At 39.9% G+C, this 23,094-nt stretch overlaps 1 protein-coding gene across 2 annotated transcripts in view; it reads right to left on the minus strand.

Annotated features, from left to right (window-relative positions):
- The window catches only part of traf3.S (TNF receptor associated factor 3 S homeolog), a 98,801-nt gene that overhangs the window by 19,750 nt on the left and 55,957 nt on the right, over positions 1–23,094 (minus strand). For both annotated transcript variants that reach the window (XM_018232322.2, XM_018232321.2), the window contains 4 exons: positions 19,158–19,209; positions 11,809–11,913; positions 9,814–9,981; positions 8,709–8,789 (listed from right to left, as the gene is read on the minus strand). In XM_018232322.2, coding sequence (XP_018087811.1) covers positions 8,709–8,789; positions 9,814–9,981; positions 11,809–11,913; positions 19,158–19,209 — 406 coding nt within the window. The remainder of the gene's footprint in view (positions 1–8,708; positions 8,790–9,813; positions 9,982–11,808; positions 11,914–19,157; positions 19,210–23,094) is intronic.

The following is a 23,094-nucleotide window of genomic DNA, read 5'->3' on the forward strand; positions in this document are numbered from 1 at the left end:
GAGACTGATGTTTTTCTGACAGGCATGCATTAACGAATTGGGCCAATACTGGAACCAGATCTTCCTTAAAAGTTCTTTTTCTGTTGTTTATCAATTGCCTGTCTTACTTCTTCCTCTGTGATCTCTGATACCAAAGGGGATAGGTCCAAATTAGCAGTGTCAGTGACTGGGGTCGCCTCTAGGAAAGTTTGAATCTTTTTCCCATCCAAAGCTTGTTCTCATAGTTCAGCATAGTAAGTCTCCACAACCTCCAGGATACCCTCCCTAGAATTTTCTAACTTACCCTGGGGGTCATAAAGACCTTCGACCAGTTTCCTCTTAACAGTCTCCTTACAATTCTGAAAAGGGTTCGGGGAACAAGATTTCCCATAGTCCCTCTCCAGAACCAGGGACTTAAACCGGTCATACTGATGCTGTCTCAACAAATACTTAAGCTGGTTTACTTTTTCTCCCCCCTCCCCTTTCGAAATACAGATTTCAAGTTTCCTTCTCAAAGAATGACTCTCTTTTTCTCTGGCCCTCCCTTTTTTAAAAGAGGTAGAAGCAAAAAGTTACGGAAAGAATCCTTAGCCGAGTCCCACCAATCCACAACAGAATCAAAAAAATCTATTCTGTTTTTTTTTTTGCAATTCCAAAAATTCCTTAAAAGCAACTTTCGTCTCCTCCTCCTCCTCCTAGTATCTCTTTGCCAAGTGTCCAAAGACCCTTTCCAAACTCCAAACCCCCCACTGCACCATAATGAAAGTACAAACCCACATGGTCAGAGAATTCAACTCCTATCTCTCTAAAGTTAGAATGAACTCCACCTTTTTTAACAAATATAAAGTCTATCCTACTGCTTCTCTGACCGCATCTGTATGTATGGAGGCCTTCCCTCCCATTGCAAGTAGCCACATCTTCCATACCTGCGTCAGAGATCAAGTTTCTAAAAAAGAAACTTTCATATTTATTAATTTTGCCAGTTCTATCCTTTTCTTCTAAGACTAGATTAAAGTCTCCTGCGAATATTATTGGGATGGATGAGAAAAGGAATGGCTTGATTTCTTTCAATAATGATCTTCTTTCATAAATTGTTTGTGGCCCATACACATTAATAAGTCTAATCAATTTATTTTCAAATGAAATATCCAATATTAGACATCTGCCCATTGAAACATCAATTATTACATGCCTGTTGCCTTTAAATAGAATGCCTACCCCCCCCCCTGCTGGTTCTGTGCCCAGGGACCAGAAGGATAGGCCTTTCCTCCATTCTCTCTTTGCCTCTTTTATATCATTTAGAGATGAGAATCTTGTCTCTTGTAAAAAGATGATATCTGCATCTATATCTTTAAGATATTCATATGCAACAAAACGCGTTTTCTTATTTTTGATACTGTTCGTATTTATGGTAAAAACATCAATTGATAAATCCATTATTGTTCTTTTTTTTAGAGGCATTACTCTCATCTCCAACTCTCTTGACCTGTACCCTGGGGCCCAGATTTACCTCCATCATCTCCTCTTCATCTAGGGACTCCCATTGTAGTTCTTGGGACACCTCTTCCTGATCTTTTTTACTTTTTTCCCTGCTCATGTCCTGTACTTGATTTTTCCTTTTTTCTCTCTCTTCCTCCTCTTCCATTTTTTCCAACTCTTCAACCTCTTCCCCCCATGATTTTTTTCCCATAACCTCATACCTGTTTTGGCCGATTACATTTTTTTCTCAACTATCCTTGCACCGGTTTCCCTCCTCACCTCTCCCCTTTTTTTATTTTCCCTTCTCACCTCTTTCCATTCTCCCCCTTTCTGTTGTTCACTAGGGGTTGGGATAACGTTACTCTGTGCTGCAGTTTCTGCTTGTTTACACCCTTGTATTTGTTTTTCCGGGACAGTTTCTACCATATTTTCTTTCAATTGTTCTTCTATGTTAGGACATGATTTTTTTTACATTCCTCCAGGCTTCTGGGCAGTTTCTGTAAGCATGGCCGGTTTTTAAACAAAGATTGCATTTGATTTGTTGCTCACATTCTTTACTAAGATGTCCTGTTTCTCCACAAAAGGCACATTTTTTAACACTACATTTACTAGCTAAATACGTTCTAGCCCCACATTTAAAGCAGAGTTTAGGTTGGCCCACATAGAAGCAAACTCCCCTGTCTTTCCCAATGAAAAAGGATGTAGGCAAATGCCTTTGTATACTGTATAACCTTCAGAATTTAATTTTACCTGTACTTTGTAGCCACCTACCCAGAAACCTTCCTCATCATAGATCTTGACAAGAGGGGATACAACAGTATATCAGTACATGTCTCTTTAACAAAATCAAAACATCCTTCTGGTGCACAGTCTCATTTTTCATCAGAATAGTAAAATTTTTATACTCCGGCTTGGAAATTGTGATAACTCTAAATTGTCCCCATTCCTTAGCATTCTTTGTTAAATTTTATTTCCGCCAAAACTCCTCTAGTCCCTGCGACAACTTAAAGCTCAAATCAAACTCCATGTCTGTAACACTTATCATAGCAGAAACATCCTCCTCTGAGAAACCAAGTAATTGCCTCACCAAAATCTTAGCTACAAATCTCCTGCTAGGAAAATCTTCCCTCTCTCCTGTCCACTTAATTTTAACAGCATTTTTACCTTTACCATAATCATCCTGCTCTTCCTCCCCACCAGTCTGAACATTCCCAAACAGTTTTTTCTGACCCCACGCATTGGTTTCACAGAAACATTTGCATTATTTTCCCCACCATCTGAATTTCCTTCAACATTTTCAGACTGAACATTAGGCATATTATTAGGTTGCATGTTAACATTCATTTCTGGCATAGGATCAGTAACAACCTGTTCAATTGGATCATCAAAAACAATTAATGGTAAATCATTATCATCAGAAGATTTTTGTTTAGGGGGAGAAACATTTTCGTTAGCATTTTCTTTCAATAATTCTGATATTTTAAAAAGTCTTTCTGCGGCCACATCCCCACCCCCTCGTTTAATTTCTTCAAAACGTTTTTTATTTGCATAAAGTTCCATCCATGGTTCAATAATGTCCAGAACAGTTTTAATCTGAATTTCCACATCCTCCATTTCCTTATTTAAATAAGTCAGTTCCCTTATTGCTTTAGTCCTTTTGGCTCCTTTAAGCAGTCTTATATCCTTAATTAGTACATCAATCCCTTTTGTCAGTACATTCTGCTTTGTTTCTAAGCATTTAAGTTAAAGCACTCATGATCTTGTCAGGGCCCTCTGGCCATGAGGCAAGGTGAGAATCTTGCCTCAGGCGGCACGGAGCGGCTAGTTACCAAGGGCGGCAAAAAGCCGCCTTTGGTAACTTAAAGAGACGAATTTCCATTTTTTAAAACGGAAATTCGTCTCTTCTAGGGCACTCAATGCACTAGCGAAGCGGCCCCTCCTTCACCCGCTCTGACGCTGGAAGTTAGAAGAGCGGAGCAGGAGGAGGGGCGGCATTGGGGCTGCTGCCTCAGGCGGCAACAGCCCCTGAAATGTGCCTGGATCTTGTCATATTCTATAACATTACTTCCCCCAGTACTTTCATTGTCCTTCCCTGCATGTCCAGAGTTATCCAAATTAGTGCTTGCCACAAAAGTTCCACTTATATTCCCCCCCTTTTCTTTTAATGAAACAGACCTCAGATCAGTGTCCATAGTCTGCCTCTCATTAGCATTAGTCTCTGAGCTCCATTCCCCCCTCTCACAAGCTGCAGCTCCTGTCACATTTTTTGCAGATTCACTCACCCCCTGTCTGGTATCTGTAATTGATGTTTCTGAGATCAGATGAGACCTTGGCTCTTGCAGGGCGCTCTCTGCCACTCTGTGTGCGATTGTGCTGGCTGCTTCCTCCATTCTGCCGGCTGACTCGAAATCTCGCGGTGCTTTCCCTGAGACTTCGGTCATTTCCGCATTCGTCTCCTCTGCAGAATTGCTACGGCTTCCCACAGCAGCTCCTGCATTTGGATCCTTCTCTGGATGGCTGCCAGCACCAGTTTCAGTTTCTCCAGCTGAGAGAAAACTTTCTTCCAAAGCAACTTTCAGAGCCTTCCCTTTTGCTGCCTTTTTCGTTCGGTCTCCAGGTACTGCTACATTACTCTCTGCAGACCTCCTTCCACTATCCAGCCTGGAACGCTGCATGTTCCCAGGGGGTGTCTCTGTTTTTTTCTCACTATGAGGGAAGATAGTATACTTCCCAAGGTTTTTTAAGTGAAAAAGAAAAATCAAAAAGTCCAAAAAATCACAGGGTGAAATTAAAGAAGGGGGGAATCACTCCAAAAAATGAAAACTATCCTCCCCAGACTCGCAAGGGCCTGGGCATACACAATTCCACAGAGCACACTCACAGCACGTCCTCACAGTTTGAGGGTATAGCTTATTGTGTTCTTGTGTTAGGGAGCTGCTATCTGTTACCTTCCCATTGTTCTGTTGTTAGGCTGCTGGGGTGAAGGGAGGGGGATGATATGACTCCAACATGCAGTACAGCAGTAAAGAGTGACTGAAGTTTATCAGAGCACAAGTCACATGACTGGGGGAAGCTGGGAAATTGACAATATGTCTAGCCCCATGTCAGATTTCAAAATTAAATATAAAACATTTTGTTTGCTCTTTTGCGAAATGGATTTCAGTGCCGAAATCTGCTGCAGCACTATTAATTGATGTGTTTTAGAACATGACAGTATCCCTTTAAAACCATCCATGAGCCTCACTGACAGTTTCCCAGATATCCATATAGCAGTAAAGATTTCCTAAAAAGCAGACAAGGCCATGGCATTGCACATTTTGTGAACCTCCACCCTTAATCATATGCACCATCATAAAAGCCTATGATTAAGTGCCATAGTGTCTGAAATGTGTAAGGCCCTGGCCTTGTCTACCTGTTAAGTGGAGCCAATATAGACTGTTTATTTTATTGGAAATTTGTGCTGCTTTCCTCCATATTATATGATGTGGCCTGGAAGTTGGGGGCATTGCGAGCAAAATAGAAGTGCCGAAATTCAGATTTAAAAATCAAAATTTCTTCTCTTAAGTTACCAGGAGCGGTTTTATCTCCGAGATAGGTTTCTCAGCTTGCCTCAGGGCAGCAGCAACCAGGCCCGGACTGGCAATCTATGGGTTCTGGCAAATGCCAAAGGGGCTGCTATAAGGTCCCATAGAAAGTCAGTATTTAGTGGGCTGGTAGGGGTTGTTTGGGCCTCTGTGTGGGCTGATTGGGCCTCTGTATACCTGAAATGCCAGGGCTTATTTTAATTCTCAGTCCAGCCCTGGCAGCAACCCTGGACTGATATGTCAGAATTACCCATGTGTTTAATGATCCATCTGTGTGACTGAGTGGATATCCAGAGAGCATGCCTTAGTTTGAGAACCTGTCTTTTACAGTATGAGAGTGTAATATTTGGTTGTACTATAGTTCTCAGGCTGCTGCAGCACAACTTTTACAGTTATTTAGACACAGAATGCAGATCGCCAATTTATTACATGTACACCAACCTTTAACTATTCACAGGATTAATTTGCCCTATTTCTCAATGTCTTCATTGACACATGAGGAGCTTCGTCGCCCTGCGGTTAATCTCCACTGGCGTGGGCAACTATCTCCTCCAAATGCTTTCCCAGCTGCTGGGGAAACATATGTAGCACGGTTACTTTCAAAAGCTTCTAGCATGGAAACTTCAGACAGCTTCACGTCGCCTTCACTAAGTAGCCTTGCTGCAAATGTTTCCCCAGTGGCAATTTGCAAGTTAGCTGCTGGGAAAGTATTCAGAGGAGATGAATTGCTCAGGCTAGTGGAGATTATTCGCAGGGCAACTAATTTCCTCATGTATCATCACCCTAAGGGTAAGGGCACACGCAAAGATACGGGGATATTTAGTCGCCCGCCGATAAATCACCTCTTCTTCGGGGTGACTAATCTCCCAGAACTGCCTCCCACCGGCTAGAATCTAAATCGACGGTGGCATGGCACTCGGACCACTTCGTTGCCCAAAGTTGCTTCACGAGGAAACTTCGGGCGACCTTGGCAAACGATGCTCTCCAAGTGCCATCCTGCCGGCGATTTACATTCTAGCCGGCAGGAAGGCAGTTCGGGGAGATTAGTCACCCGAAGAAGAGGCGATTTTTGGACAGGTGACTTATCTCCCTGAATCTCCACTTGTCTCTGCCCTAAAACTGCACTTCATACACATGTTGAAATGCACGAAACATTTCTATTCTAGTCAATGGAAACTGAAACACAACAGGAGGTGAATCAGACTATGTTGCAACTGTTGAGAGCACCTAATACCACTTGTTAAAAACACAAAAGCACCTCCCTTTTATTCTGATCATGTTTATGTACAATTCTCATTATTACTGTAAGCTAGATAAGAACTCATACTTGACTCACACAATGCAATCAAACTGTCGCACAGCAGTTGTAGAGTATCTAATAACTTTAGAATATCCTGAATATCCTGTAAATTGTATCCTTATAAATGGTGCTTGATGATGTTATTGGTTACAATCAGTGTTTAGTGGTGTAATTTCTGTCACATGGCTGACACTTGTGTATTATAATAATTAGGGATGCACCGAATCCAGGATTTGGTTCGGGATTCGCCCTTTTTCAGCAGGATTTGGATTAGGCCGAATCCTTGTGCCTGGCCGAAGTGAATCTGAATCCTAATTTGCATATATAAATTAGGGGCGGGTAGGGAAATCACGTGACTTTTCGTCACAAAAGAAGACCTTTTTCCACTTTTTCCTTTCCTGCCCCCAATTTGCATATGCACATTTAGGATTCAGTTCGGTATTCGACCAAATCTTTCACCAAGGATTCAGGGATTCGGCCGTATCCCAAATAGTGGATCCCTAATAATGATTAATGCACCCACTGTTGTAAAATATGAGTTCCATAAAAGCATGTAACTCCTTGGTGACTTACAATATCCTTATATTTTACAATAGGGGGTACATTAGCTAATGCAATATATATTTGGTATTGGACTCAAAACTATGAATTTAATGCATCCCTCATTTTTCATGTAAGACATGATTGAAATCCAAATCCTAATTTGCATTTACATTCACAGAATCAATTTATTAAACAAAAATGTACCCATCTAGTTCTACAAAGTTCCAAATTACAGAAAGGGCGTCTCCCCTAGACTCCATTATAATCAAATAATCGAAATTTAAAAAAAATTATTTCCTTTTTCTCTGTAAACAATAAAACAGTAGCTTGTTCTTAATCCCAACTAAAATATAATTAATCCCTATTAGAAGCAGAACCAGACCATTGGGTTTATTTAAAATTTACATACATTTCTGGTAGACTGAAGGTATGAAGATCCAAATTAGGCAAAAATCTGTTACCCCGAAAACCCCAGGTCCTGAACATTCTGGATAACAGGTTCCATACCTGTAATATTCTTCCTTAGACTGATATTGTATTGCGAATTTTAAGTGCATTTTAAGTGCACACTTTTAAGAAGTGCAATCATTCCTTCACTGTCTAAAGTGGTTGCTAAACAGTTTTCAGGTTTGCAAAGCTATATTTGATCATGCAAAGGCATGCATTTTTGTGAATGGTTTTCCATTACCGATTTTATAACATTTTCCCAATAAAGTCACATCATTTTAAGGCTTTGGTTCAACTCAAGAAAAAATCCGAATCCGATTAACAGCACAAGGATTCCCCCAAATCCCAAAATGAATCCTGGATTTGATGCATCCCTAGTACAGGTATGGGATTTCCTAACCAGAAACCTGATATCTAAAAAGATCTGAATTATGGGAAGGCCATCTTCCATAGATTATTTCCATATAGTAGACCCCGAATTTTACATTACATCAGGGAACCAAAATATTTGTGTCAAATCAAGGAAAAGCAATATTCATTATATATTGGTGGGACGACAAAAAAAGTTAAAAATGAGAGAAAACATATAATCAGGGTAGGTAAAATTGAGGTTTCACTGTATTTGGTTTATTTAAAGGGGAGCTGTCACCTTAAGAAATAATTCCAAAATAATTTCTATTGTGTTTGCCAAGCAAACTAAACTATACTTACACTATATAAATATATTTAGCTCATGTTTTTTTCAGTCTTAGAATTACAGCAAGCAGGCAGCAGCCATTTTGTGAATACTGTTATTAAAGGGGTGGTTACCTTTAAGGTAACTTTTATTATGTTATAGAACGGCCAATTCTAAGCAACTTTTCAATTGGTCTTCATTATTTATGTTTTTTACTTTTTAAATTATTTGCCTTTTTCTTCTTCCTCTTTCCAGCTTTCAAATGAGGATCACTGACCTCATCTAAAAAGTAAATGCTCTGTAAGGCTACAAATGTATTGATTAGCTACTTTTTTTTATTACTCATCTTTCTATTTAGACCCTCTCCTATTTATATTCCTGTCTCTTATTCAAATCAATGCATGGTTGCTAGAGTAATTTGGACCCTAGCAACCAGATTACTGAAATTAAACCTGGAGAGCTGCTGAAAAAAAAGCTAAATAACTCAAAACCCACAAATAATAAAAAATGAAAATAAATTGCAAATGGATATCCCTCTCTAAACCATACTAACAGTTAATTTAAAGGTGAACAACCCCTTAGAGTTGCTAAAACAGAAACCATTGCCATAATACAAAAACGTACGTAAAGGAAATCTGTATGAGGGCACAAAACCGAATGCAGAATACTGTTCTGCACAAATCCCATACAAGCATCTTACCTCACTTCGCAAAAGGCTTTTCACGCTACACATATGAGGGCAAGATATTACAACGGAAGGGCAATCCACTTCTTCATGTTTCTGATGAGGACACAAATTGGACAGTTAGAGGTTCTCTAGAAATATATATGTAACACAAGAATATAAAATAAAATTAGTGAAATTAAATCATATTTTGATGAAGACTAACAAATGAGCACCCTTAAAACTGCAATAACGTGGAGCAGTATAGCCACTCACATATAACATTTCACATGTGAATATTAAGGATCAAGAGAATTGTCTGATAACCACTATATATCTTTGTACAGTCTAACTCATACAATAACAGTGGCGGAACTAATGGGGGAGCAGGGCCCGCACCCTCTCAGGGCCCCCGGCAGTCTGTGCGCCGCTGAAAATGCGGCCGTATGGAGGGGGCGGGGCCTGGCTGCGCGTCACACACCAGGGCCGGCCCCCCTCTAGGATCGCTACTGTACAATAATAATAGATATTGCTACAATATGTCACACCCCACTAATTTTGCTGTATGGGCTCCTACTATCCCTTAAGATACAAGTGTGTTTGCTCGCATAAGACAGAACTAGGAGTCACTTTATAGCATCTACCATGATTGCATTTCATACTTCCAGACTTGGCAATAAATGCTAATCATCATAAGGCTGCTAAAATCAAAACACTGATTTTCAACATCTGCTAATATCCATTTGCTTTTAATTCTGGATGAAAGACGCTGCTGGATAAATTGGCTCTGAGTATATGAAACTGAAGTGTTATGTTTATTGCTTATGAATTAAGCTTATAATTAAAGATACGCAGCAATAAAAAGGTATTGGATCCAAGAACTATTATTAAATGTATTATTTATTGCTTTTGAGGATTTTTAGTTTTTTTTTACTATTCATGGTGGTCTGGCCAGTCGCTAGTAGATGTGTATTTTTAATGTGTGTATTATATATATATATATATATATATATATATATATATATATATATATATAGTTGTACTGTAGCTTTATCAAGTGGAAGGGGCTATAGGCTTAGCATCTGGGGCAATATTAGGATCTGGAAGAGAGTAAGAAAGTTAACATGGATTTATGACTTACCTGCATTTCTACCAACGAGACCTGGTTTCTGCAGAATTTACACAGAGTTTCTCTGTATTTGCATGTCTTTTCTATATGGTCACTTAAGTCCTTTCTGATTACTTTTTCTTTACAGTCTGCACGCGGACAAGAAAGTTCCTCAAACTGGCAGTCACTTTTTAGGTGAATCTGAAAGAAGGGACAAAGTCATTTACACACAAATATTTTGTTATTAATGCTCTACGAATTTTGGAATTATTTAAAATCTACTTCAAAACACTTGACCCCACACTATGGTGAAATTACCATTTGTAAATTTGCTTGCAGTTAGAACCTGCAAGATAATCGGCATTGGTGTGGGAACAGATCCATATCAATATTAAAGCTAGGGCTGGTGACAGTTGGAACTGTAAGCCAGTAAATTGAGTTATCAGTCCATTTACCTCTTTTCAGATTTATGAAATGGACTGCAGTTCTGCCAAATGTGGACTAGGCTAGCATTTACCACATCTCCAGCAAATAGATGTGTAAGAAGGGTACAGCTTAGAGAGTTTTTAAGGGGGTAAATACCATTTTAATAATTTCCTGGATTGTTCTGTATAATTTATACATCTAGTGTGGGGTTCCCAACCCTTTTCTACCCATGAGCCAAATTCAATTACCAGTAGAGTTGTGGAGCAATATAAACATGAAAAAAGTTCCTGTAGGTGCGAAATAAAGGATGTGATTGACTATTTGGTAGTCTCTGTATGGAATGGTAAACTACAGGAGCCACACATTATAAACATAGTAACCGGTTTAAGGCCATTTGGAGCAACATCCAAGGAGTTGGCTCATGAGCCACTGTTGGAGATCACTGATCTATAGGATTTACTAGCCTGCTGCCATTGTGCCAGTTTAAATTCTTGCTGCATATCAGTTTCCCATGTAATCATTTGTGAAGACTTCCAAAATTCAGAAACTTCACTCACAAAATTACTACAGAGATTCTACTTTCACTTTGTAGTTATTCGTTAATCTGAATCGTTAAAATGGGACCATGACAAACTGCAGAGGGAAAGCCTTTCAGAACAGTTTGTATTAAATCTTATTTGTACATACAGAAAGAAATCAGACTTAGAGATATAAAAAAATCTGTTTTGGACCAAGTTAAAATAAAGGAGTAATTTCAGCAAATCCTCAGATTTATAACCTTAGTGGACCATTTTGCAATACCCATATCAGGCAGAAGTTTCTCTAAGTGAGATAAAGGAGTTTTCCAAACATCCAATCTTTACTGCATATTATGAGTTAGACCAGTGATCCTCAACCAGTAGCTCGCAAGCAACATGTTGCTCACCAACCCCTTGGATGTTGCGCCAAGTGGCTTGAAGGCAAGTTTTGGTTGTATAAAAACCAAGTGTACTGCCAAACAGAGCCTCCTGTAGGCTGCCAGTCCATAAATGGGCTACCAAACAGCCAATCAAACAGCGAACCCTTATTTGACATCCCCATAGACCTTTTTCATGCTTGTGTTGCTCTCCAACTCTTTTTTTACATTTAATTGTGGCTCACGAGTAAAAAAGGTTTGGGTCCCCCTGAGTTAGACCATACTAGAAGTGAATATTGAGCTGCTTGGAGTAAGGCGAGAATATGTGAGTGGATGTAATTGGGTTGCCCTTAGAGCACCTTTCATTGTTGCTTTACCAACTTCACTTTACCTTACTTTATTTTGGTTTAAAACACACGCTGCAGCATAGGCCTTTACATTTTCCACCTATACTGTGTCAAATATTATGGCTTGGAATTTAGTTTTTACTTAGTTCTACAATTAATCTCAGACAATTAATCTCAGCAGGAAATCACTTTAGCATAGAGAGGATTTGTAAATAATTTCATCAGAATAGCCAAAACTACCAACACTTTAATTTAAGGGGGGTTATCTCCACAAACAAACTTTTCATTCCTGATTTGGAGTAAGGCAAACATGCAGAACACCTTGTTACCTTATTTTAATGTCTACAAATTTGAGCTTACCAAGAGATTTCCCAATGTGATAAGTTCCTTGCAACCTCTGTTTTCATTTCTGCAGTACATCTGAAGGGCCAGGACTTCCCTCCTGCAGCAGTTATCCTTAAACACCTGTAATGCAAATGCAAGTTTAGCAGAACCAAAATTAATTTTGCTTCATTTCAAGTACCATAAGTGCCCTTAAATACAGGCATTTGCACATGTTGCCATGTGCTTTGTTAACTTGTGCATACCTACGTGGGAGAATACTTTAAAAAGCCACTTTACAGGAATACATGTATAAACACACATGTGTAAGGTCCCTGATTCTAATTCCCAATATCATGTGATTGTGGATTGGAAATGTATCAGTCAGTGCTTCTAAGGAACTATCACATGAAGTGCGGATCAACCAGGAAATGCCTGCACAAATCAAGGTAGAGTGTTTTGTCAGGGGAGGGGAGTTAATTGTTAGGGCCACAAAATGCCTGGACCAAAGTGAACCACTCCCCTTATAGTAACCAACATATTTGAATTTAACTGTATTTAAAAGAATTCTGGTTGTATTAGGAAGGTAGTTCTGCTTTACATTAACTTTAAGTATGTTATAAAATGTCCTGTTTTAGCAACTTTTGAATTGGTCATCATTTTTTATTTTTAAAGGAGACATTTTTGTGTGAAAAACTAGAATGTGCCAGTGCATTACACTCTTTTAAATAAAAAATTAGTATTTCAGGCTGATTTATTGAATTTTTCTGCAACAACCCTAATAATCCCTCCTTTCTTTTCTACTTCCTGCTCCCTGAATTGTCTGGCTGTGCACAGACGCCGGTAGCACTCAGCACACTGCACTGTGGGATAGGAACCAATCAGCAGCTAGACTGACCTGATAGGGAACTGAAGCCGGGCTCTAATTGGCTGATCTGGGCCGGTCGGGCCCAGTCTGACCCTGAACACAGACAGGGATCAGAGGATATCTACGGTAGTGATGTGCGGGCTGACCCGATACCCGTGGGTCGGGCTGGTTGGGGTCGACCTCGCACTGCTTCTCGCGCCACCTTCAAATGCCAGCTTCCGACTTCCGGTTTTATAGTCTTGTGTCTGCTTGCCCCGCCCCTTTTGTGACGTCACTGTGACATCATCGACGGGCGGGTCTATAAAAGGACCCTGGAAGCGCGGGTGCGGGCTGGAGCAGGGAGGGTTAGGGTTGGGTGCGGGTCAGGAAATCCCTGACCCGCGCATCACTAATCTACGGGGAGCTCAAATAAAGGGGCCATATTTTAAGGCAATATTAATTTACAGCCAAAAGTAAAGCCAGAACCATATATTATACATTATTGCTTACAAAATAAGGGCTTTTTCTTTTATCCTATATCTCCTTTAAGGGGAACAACCAATTTAAAGGAAAATGATACCCCTTAAAATACAGGTCTATATAAAATGTATTGCATAAAACAACCAATATGTAAAACACTGTTTTATATAAATAAATGATTTACATAAAAATATGTATGTGTCATTGGATAATACTAAACAGAAAATTGCCATTTTAAGTACAAAGGGCTGCCCTGGCTCATACGATTGCCTGCGTACACAAGCCAAGTGCACACAATTGCTACGTTACATCAACCAATGATTGAACAGAGCTCTGACTTTTTCTCTAACACTACTTCCTGTTACAGTTAGTTCAGCGTTACTTCCTGTCAGGTGATCATTGAAGAAGCACACAGACCATCACAAACTTTTCCAAGGTAAAAGAGGTAAAGGGAAAATATTTACTGTATATGCCATATATCTTTAATAGGTCACTTATTAGAATTTGTTGGTTAAGTATTCATGCTGCAGGTATAGTGTTTATAGTGAAATTCATTTTTCTTTAACCCTTTCCACTGAAACCCATTTGTTTTAGGTAAAGGTGCAGTGTAACTTGCTGACACTATATTAATAAATGGTACTGAAACCATTTAAATGTGACATATACATTTGTCTTGGATCCATGGTTTTAGTTTCCTAGGCCGATAAAAGAATGTGTTGTACACTAGCAATTTTTTTCAAATTCAGGCTCTACTTTTGCAACTGGGACATTTAGCTAGGGCCTTTCCCAAAGATTAGAAAACACGTTTAGACATTTTGAAATACCTTTAGAATGGAAACCCTTTCCTCTCATTCTTTAGGGTACTGATAGTCACGCAGAGTTTGACCCATTGAGCTTGTGTTAGTTACATTTCTACAGAAAGCCATTGTAAACATGCATCCGGTTTCATGCTTGGGACTTTCCAGGGCTTCTCAACTTGCTAATTCAGTGAAACAAACAAGAGCTGACCTCTGCAACAAAGCTGAAGACACTCCCCAACCCTCATATATTTACTTAATACATATTCCTCATCTTCCAACATTAGCTTAATGGGGACGTGGCCTTGATGCAATCGGCTTTGTTATTCCTTTTTTTTTTTTCACCTCTCCCTCACATTTTCCCATGCATCCCTCATTACTTCATTCTTCAAACCCTCAGGCCCATGATAAATAGTTACATAAGTTGCCGTCTATTGGTATCTTTCTTACTTTCTCCATATATCTTCTCTGCCTGAGCTGGTCATAGTCTTCTGTTTCAGTGCTCCTTCACTGATGTGCTAGTTCAATATCTCTCGTCTCTCTTCAATATTGAATAATATTCTGTCTATTACTGTGCTACTGCCATATCCTATGTGCTCAGTTGATTCACCCCTTGACTTATATTACATTGCAGCCTACATTAGTACAATACTAAAGCAATATGATTAAATGTGGTTAGAATTGCATTTTTAGAACAATATAAATACAATAAAATAAAATAGTTTGTTTTACCATAAGGGGCCATGGCACACATAGAAGCTTTAACTAGCACAGCACTCTCATAACAGCAGTCAAACCCCTCATCATGTATCTGATCATGTATACAGCAGCAGTCCCCAACCTTTTTTGGCCCACGGACCGGTGTAGAGCCAATTATTTTGGGGGAGGGGATCGGGGGAGGGTCAGGAGGTGGTTGGGGTGGTCGGGAGGGGTCAGCATCCAATTCTGGTGCGCCACATTAATTGGTCGCTAGGCTCGGCGGCCCAGTTCAAGACTGTCAGCGGCCCGGCGATTGGGGACCCCTGTGATACAGAGAAGAGACAAATAAAAAAAAAAAAGATAGAAAAGGAGCATGACTTAAAGAGAAAACCCACCCTATTAGTGATGTGCGGGTTAACCTGAAAACCTGCAGGTCAGGTGGGTTCAGGACAGGTGTAAGTTAGACTGGGAAAGTACACTTCTTTTTTGTTCCCAAAGACTCCCTGTCTTGAAACCAGAGACACACACAGCCGTAGCATACGGAGCGGGAAGATGTGGGCTAGGGTTGGCTGTAGGTACAGCATTTGAGGGTTTCGGTCAGGTGCAGGTTAAGGTTTTTCCTGACCCGCAGATCACTACACCCAATGAAATGCAGAGCCTCTTTTTATTTTAAATAAAGGAGAATTCAACATTAAACTTAAAAACATTCCCCCCAGCCCAAGTGTTACCCGGGACAAATGCCCCTAACATTTTACTTACCCCTCAGTGCAGATGCAGGCATCGGAGTTCACAGACGTCATCTTCAGTCGCATCGGTAGTCTTTGTAATGAGACTTGGCTATGCTTCTGCAATATACGTGAGTTTCAGCGCATGCGCAGTTGTCGCGAAACAGAAAGTTGCTCCAACTGCGCATGCGCCAATATGCCGGTCTCTTTCCAAAGAAAAGAAGATGGTGCCCATGAACTCTGATGCTTGATTCTGCACCGAAGGGTAAGTAAAACATTAGGGGCATTTGACAAGGGTAACAGGTTGAATTCTCCTTTAAATAATCTGTACAAAATAAAGGTATGCCTATAGCACACCTTAAATTTAAAAGTCCACTGAGGGTGCAAATGCTACTGCAGATCAATGACCTCTGTAATTGCAATTCATATTGCGGCTGTGTTCTTATAATAATGTGTTTCCAGTAGGATTCTGAGAGGTTAATACATTAGGGCATATGTATCAACGGGTAAATAGCTCATGAGAAAAAACTGTCTGTTCTCCCTTTGTATTGTGGTGTGAAAATAAGATTATCATTAATACAAGGGAATGGTAAGCATCAGTTAGAGTTATATTTACACAGCATGTAATGATTTGGGAGTCTGGGCAGGAGGAATGGAAAAAGAAATATTACGGCATGTTACATAAACAATAAACTGCACAAGAGCCCAAGAACTGCACAAGTTTGTCTTCTTTGTTTTGAAGAGGACAGTGACAGAACTATGGATTTCAGACTATTCAGCCTATTACGTACAAACAGTAAAGCACACTGCTTTAAGAAAATGGTAAAATAAAACATGGTATTTTAAATTTAATATAAATTTGGTAATAACTGGGCTGAGGGGGCTCTTGTATTACTGTGATCCCTGCTGGCTACTGGTCTGAGGATGAGAGTTTCTGTCTGGCTGAACTGACTACTCTTTTTATGAAGAGCTGAACAATGAATGTGTACAGTGATAGCGACAAGTGTTGGATAGCAAAGGTGGGATAACCGCTATGGTACTGTACCATAAAACCTTAAGGTACCTTAAAACCAAATTGTAAAAAATTCCATTGTTTATGAACATCATAGTTATTCTACCAGAAGTTGCACTGTAATTGTAACACTTTAATATATTCGTTTAAATGTATTGTATAATACATGATGATAGGTGCGGGCTGCCCAGCTGGAGGATAGCAAAGGTGAATGTGACCATCTATCCTATCCAACAGCTCCACAAAATTCCTTGTAGGACATCATCTACCAACATCTCTTTCCTGCACTGGGATACATAGCATCTGATGCACTATTCAAATTTATTACAATTCTGGTATTTGAGCAGTTATATTCAATAGCTCACACAAAAGTGTAGGTGACTTGGGCAGGTATGCTTTTGCTTAGTTCTGCTTTAAAGGACCAGTAACATTAAAAAATGTTATCTAAAAAATCGGTTCTATAAGCTACAAATAACAGTCATGCCCCAATACATTTATATGACATAGTTTACATTTTTTTAAAAAAATTCCAAAAAACCTTCTCTGGAGAACGGCGAATAGGCGACCGCGCGCTCCCAGCGCTGTTCCTCCACAAAGCACTTCCGCTGTAAGGAACCCGGAAGTTGGAGGTTATTCAGAGAAGCCGGGAGGTAATTATTGCTGTGCAGACTGGAGAGAGGCGGAAGGAGTAAAAGGCTTTGGTGAGAGAACAGTTTGTCAGGGGGGGCTATGTGGAGGGAAAGGCGGCACCGCGGGTAAGTCAAGACCCGGAAGAGGCTCACAGCAGCGCGCACGTAGGGAAGAACAAGGGAGAAGAAGCAAGAAGATGGCGGGGACCCCTTGGACACCGTGGGACAGTGCCGGTTTGAGTTTCTTCCGATGTCTTACTCAAACAGCAGGAAAGAGCAGCATATTGGAGGTAAGTAATGTATATCCATTATTTTTGATTATGAATTTAAAATGGTGTTACTGGTCCTTTAATTGGCAATTATGAACTGGAATATTCAGCTTTATAACACTGTTACTTATAAATGCAACAATCCCAGCCGGGGTCAGGCACATATCTTTGTAACTCTGGTTCACAGCAGAGATGAATGGGTTTTTGTCTGACAGCCCGGTAGTAGGTGTAAGTGGTGCCATTTAGGAATTCCACTGTACATCTCTTGCCTGTGTGTCATTCATATAGTGCAAGTAGGACTGCACTTAATGCTGGATGTGAAAATAGATTTGCAATGCAAATATATTTGCTTTGCTAAATTTAGATTTTCTGGAAGCAATGTCTTGTATAGTGTTTTCCTCTAGGAGTAGTAAATAAGCTCTGCTATCTACTTGAAAAATAAAACATATTATATATTTTGTGAATTGCACAAAATGTTGTGTACCTCTATCCCCAATAAAGAAGTTTTGCAGTCCAGTTGCTGCCTTGGATTTGTCCCACAACTTTACATATTTCTACAGATTGACTCAATTGGGATATCACACAAAGGATACCCCGGGGGAAAATCCGACAAAGAGATTTGGTGAGCTCCACTTGTACTCTGAATTACATGCTCAGACTTGGGGAGAAGCGAAGCGATCCGACTTCCATCCCACCGGCAACTTACATTCTAGCTGGCGGGAAGGCAGTTCGGGGAGATTAGTCGCCCGAAGAAGAATCTATTTGTAGCTGGGCACCTAATCTCCCGAAATAGCAGAGTGTGCTCTTACCCTTACTGTATGTCTTTCCAATGTTGTTTAACCTAAAATAAACCCTGTTATCTACTTGAAAAATAAAACACATTATATATTCCGTGTTTAATAAATGAATTGCGCTTTTCAGATTCTTAGGGCAGAGACACACGCTCAGATTCGGGGATAATATGTCTAGCCCCATGTCAGATTTCAAAATGAAATATAAAACAATCAGTTTTCTCTTTTGAAAAACTGATTTCAGAGCAGAATTCTGCTGGACTAGCACTATTAACCGATGTGTTTTGAAGAAAACATTTTCAGTGACAAAATCCCTTTAACATTGTTATGTTATTTTTTAAGGAAAAGAAGAATTTGAAGCATTCTAGCTAGAAAAAAAACATGTCTTTATTCATGAGTAAAACTACAATGTTTAGTAATGTAAAATAGTTTGAGAGAAAAATAATTACAGTTTTGAAAAGAAAAATAGTACGCTTTGTGCTTGAAATGTATTAAAATGTCATTTTATTCGCAAAAAAACAGCTCTGTTAGGTTTCAGGGTATGGACACACACAAAGCTGTGCATCCACGCCTTCGTTTGTATGCATGGACAGGCACTGTGTTAGTCACATTTGAGTGGATTTCTGTGCAAAATGTGAAAATATTTTCTAAATCTGCCAATATTCTGTTGTCTACACACAAAGACCGAGGCAGTGCATGTCAGATAAGAGCAACAAAGTGGATGGGAGCACATTGGCTTCTCTTTGCCTATGGATAAAACACAGGCAGGGAGAAGCCGAGGCAAAGCTCTACGTTCCTTTGGCCTTATGGCTGAGATTCTAGCAGTTTATTGTAACCACAATGGTCTCAGATGATATGGTGGACTGAGTGTCAACAAGAACTGTAAGGTCTGAGATAAGAAAAAGCTTAGTAAAGCAGAGAAAACAATTGGAACTTGATAATGTGAAAATGTATGAGCATCATTAATTAGAAGGACAGAAACTGTACAAACTATGAAATTAAGGGCTATTCCACACGGGGAGATAGCGACGCGTCGCTATCTCCCCGTGTGGACTAGCCCTAAGAAAATAAATTGATCTGTCCATTTTGATATGAAAGGCTGCTGCTAAACTGTAATCGATATTCAGACATTTGCTTACCTTATCTTTAGTGATGATATCTTCACAGGCCATGCATTGTGAGTTAGACGAACTGAGGACAAGGGCAAAACATGTTTCATTAGACAAGTGAAAGGCAAGAACATTACATACTACTAGTATCGACAGATTGTCTGCCATTATACTAGAGAACAGGCTGGCCTCCCTAAGCCAGTGGGAAAGGCTATAGGTTGTTCATTCCCTTGCAGGTGTCATGCAAATTGAAAACACTGTATACAGGTTAAAAAGCACATCGTACATAGTAATAATTGTATGTCCTGCTTCAAGCTATACCACGTGTATACACATATACATAATAAACACAACAAATGAATTCATCAAAAAGCTTGCTCTGATATAGGAAGATTTATCATAAATCTTAGGCAAACTGTTAGATGAAGCAGCTTGGTATGTGCATACATATTTTCCTTTGAATAAAATGTAAAAATGTAAAAATCTGACTTAACGTCTCTAAAAAGAAAATCTGCTGCAAGCCCTCCAGAAGACAAAAGCTATGGAAATTGAGTAGCTTGGCTGACAAAAAAAAATGGCAAAAAAGAGTGAACAAGATATTTATATACTACAAATCACTTAAACGTTCAAATCCACACTGTTCCGAACATTCAAGGAAATTACATGCCCCCCTCATGAAGGTTACATTCTTGGATGTGAAGATTAGTCAGTATGAATACATAAGGCTACGGTCGCTTTTATAATTGCTGGCAGGATTTATTTTAAGCTATGCAATATCCTGAAGCCTTACTGGGAAACAACAAGTAACCCATATATTTTATTTTACATTGGTGATTTATTAAGGAGCAAAGTGAAACTACCTTTCCTGCACCATGGCAGTGGACAACCAAAGGGTTAATCCCCCCCCCTGTGTAGGAGTGACAGGACTGCCATCTTTTTCCTCTTGCAGTGGCTCCCCTGTGTCCTACGGAGCTGCTCTCCATTCTTGATGCTCCAGGGCTGAGCGGTAGCTTGTGGGTGCCTTTGGAGGAGCCAGCGGCACATGGCCATCCAGTGCCATTAAGCACGGTCAGCCACAATGGCAGAAAGTCTGGCACATGCACAATAAGAAACTTATAGACATAGTACCAAGATGGCCCCGATGTGCATGCATTTCGCATGCATTTAAAAATGTCAAAGTTTTCTTTCTTTCTCCCTGCCTCTATAAGATACTGAAGGGGCCCGGAGTGCCACATAATCTTGTTGTTACAGGTATAAGTGATTTTCCTTCACCAAATACACTTGCCCTAAGACCCGATTTGTTTTGCTGACCTGGGGCTATTCTGTATTTCAGACTGCCTGTCATGAGCTCTAGGAGGTCTTATTTGGGCTCCATGGGGTGAGTTGATCTGGAGAGTGCATGGTAAATGAGCATTCTCACTATATTATATCTTTACAGGAGCTCACCAGGGAGACATGAGGATGCACCAAGAACTAAAGCACCAAGAAAGGAACATGTCTCTTGTGAGGGAACAGCCATGCCAGATAAAAAAAGCTTGTAAAAAGTGTTTTAAAGAAGCTTGTGGGGGTCCCTCCCCTTCCTCTGCTGTACAGATGGATTCCATGATGTCCTGGATGAAAGATACTATTTCCAGGCTAATACGGTAATGCAAGCTAGTGACAGTGTCATGAACATTCAATCTTCACAGGTATAATATAGGGATCATCCTTCCCAGCATTATTTGATATTTCTGAAGGTGACGTTTCTGAATCATATGATGAAAGTGTAGAAGAAAACTTCAATATTGACTCAGTATAATACCTTATTACGGCCATGAGACATACATTGGAGCTTGATGCCGCAGAGCGAGAACAAGAAGACAGCAGTGTTTCCAGTGCACAAAGTGATTAAGGAAACAATTAATTCTGAATGGCATATACCAGACAAGAAATTCTCTTCATCAAAAAATTTAAGAAATGATATCCCTTTAAGAAGAAGATACAAAGATGTGGGATCTTTCACCGACGGTGGATGCTGCTTTTACCCAGATTGCAAAGTGTACTACCACCTTACTGGTAGATGAAGGGGTTTCGCTTAGAGACGCAATGGAGAGATGTCAGGACACTATTCTTAAGAAGCGATACTAAATGGCAGGACTGACATGCAAACCACATTTGGCCATCACCTCATTAGCTAGAGCTAATCAATTCTGGTTGAATGATGTAGAATAATCAGCAAGTAATGGAGTAGAGAGAAGTAAAATTTTGGAAATGATTCAGGAATCAAAGGCTACCAATGACTTTGTAATTGAAGCCTCAATGGATGGAATAAAGTGATCTGCCAAATCCAGGGGTTTGGCAGTGGTAGCAAGAAGGGCCCTGTGGTTAGATCAATGGTCAGCTGATACCCAGTCTTAGCACAATTTCAACTTTCAAAGGTAGTCATTTTTTCGCTTCTAAGTTGGATGACATCATCTCTAATGTTTCTGCAGGAAAATCAGCTTTTCTACCACAGGAGAAAAGGAATAAGACCACAGAGAAAATAGGCCGAATCGAGGTATAGAGAAGCCAAACAATACAAGCCAGGAAGAGTTTCCAACAGACAAGGATGAAAGAAATAAGTCCCAGCAGTTTCAAAGCTTTAAGAAAGATGGTGTTCTTGCTCAGCTACTTTGTGTGGGTAGCAGACTGGCGAATTTCGAAGCAGTTTATGTTCAGCATGTGACAGACAAATGGGTGCTAAAAGTTATTCACTCGAGATATCAGATTGAGTCTCTATCAAAACCCCATGCATAGTGGTTTTCCGCCTCATACCCTCAAAGAAATAAAGAAAAAAGATAGAAGTTATGAAGAACATCTGAAAGAATTGTTGTAAAAAAAGAGTAATCAAATAATCAAAGAAGGAAAGGTTTAAGGGCACCCATTCTCCCCTATTTCTGAGGGGGAAAAAATGGGGATTTTTAGGGTTATTCTAAGCCTAAAACCCATAAACAAGATTGTAGATATGAAGATGTTCAAGATGTAAACACTACATTCAATATGTCATCTGTTAAATCAAGGAGATTGGCTGTGCATATCTTCACATTCTGATGCAGAGAAATCATCAGAAGTATCTCAGATTTTTTGTTCTCCAGAACCATTTTCAATACAGGGCTCTCCCATTTGGATTGGCGTGAGCGCCAAGAACTTTAACCAAAGTCCTGGCCACAATCCTGGCTATATTAAGTCTCATGGGAATACACATTTTCACCTATCTTGATGACCTTGAGAATTATTAACACAGCATGTGAAACTTGCTACGCACACTGCAGAAATTTGGATGGGTTATATATCTGGAAAAATTTTAGTTGACCCCCTCACAATGTGCAAGATACCTGGGAGTAATGATAGATACAAAATTGTTCAGTGTAAGTCTCCCAGAAGACAGAATACTGGATATACAGAAATACATTCAAGATATCATTCCTTACCTGGTCACTTCAGCCATGTGGTATTAGGAAAACTGATGGCTACAATAGAGGCTGTGAAGTGGGCATGGATCCACGTAAGAAGTCTGCAAATTAAATTTCTGAGCCAATGGTACAGAGATTACTCTCATCCTTTACAGATCATCACAATATCACAGAACATGGTGCAGAAATTAACCTGGTGGATGAAGACAGAGAGTCGGAAAACTCCCGTAGTCCTACGTACCCCTTCTTGGTTACAACAGATACCAACGGTCGGGGCTGGGGAGCACACCTGGGAGACATGTGCACACAGGGACATCAAATACATCAATTGGTGAGGTCATCCAACTGGAAGGAGTCAAAAGCTGTACAGTTGGTATTTTTAGCCTTTGGCCAATGGATCATGAATCAGGCAGTCATGATCAGATAAGATCAGACAACATGCCAACTGTCAAATATATTGCAAATCAAGGGGGGGGGAATCCCCAAGACTGTTGCGCATGACCACAGTATTTTCGATTAGAGCCAACATTTCAGCC

This window comes from Xenopus laevis, chromosome 8S (genome assembly GCF_017654675.1).
Source record: "Xenopus laevis strain J_2021 chromosome 8S, Xenopus_laevis_v10.1, whole genome shotgun sequence".
NCBI lineage: Eukaryota > Metazoa > Chordata > Amphibia > Anura > Pipidae > Xenopus > Xenopus laevis.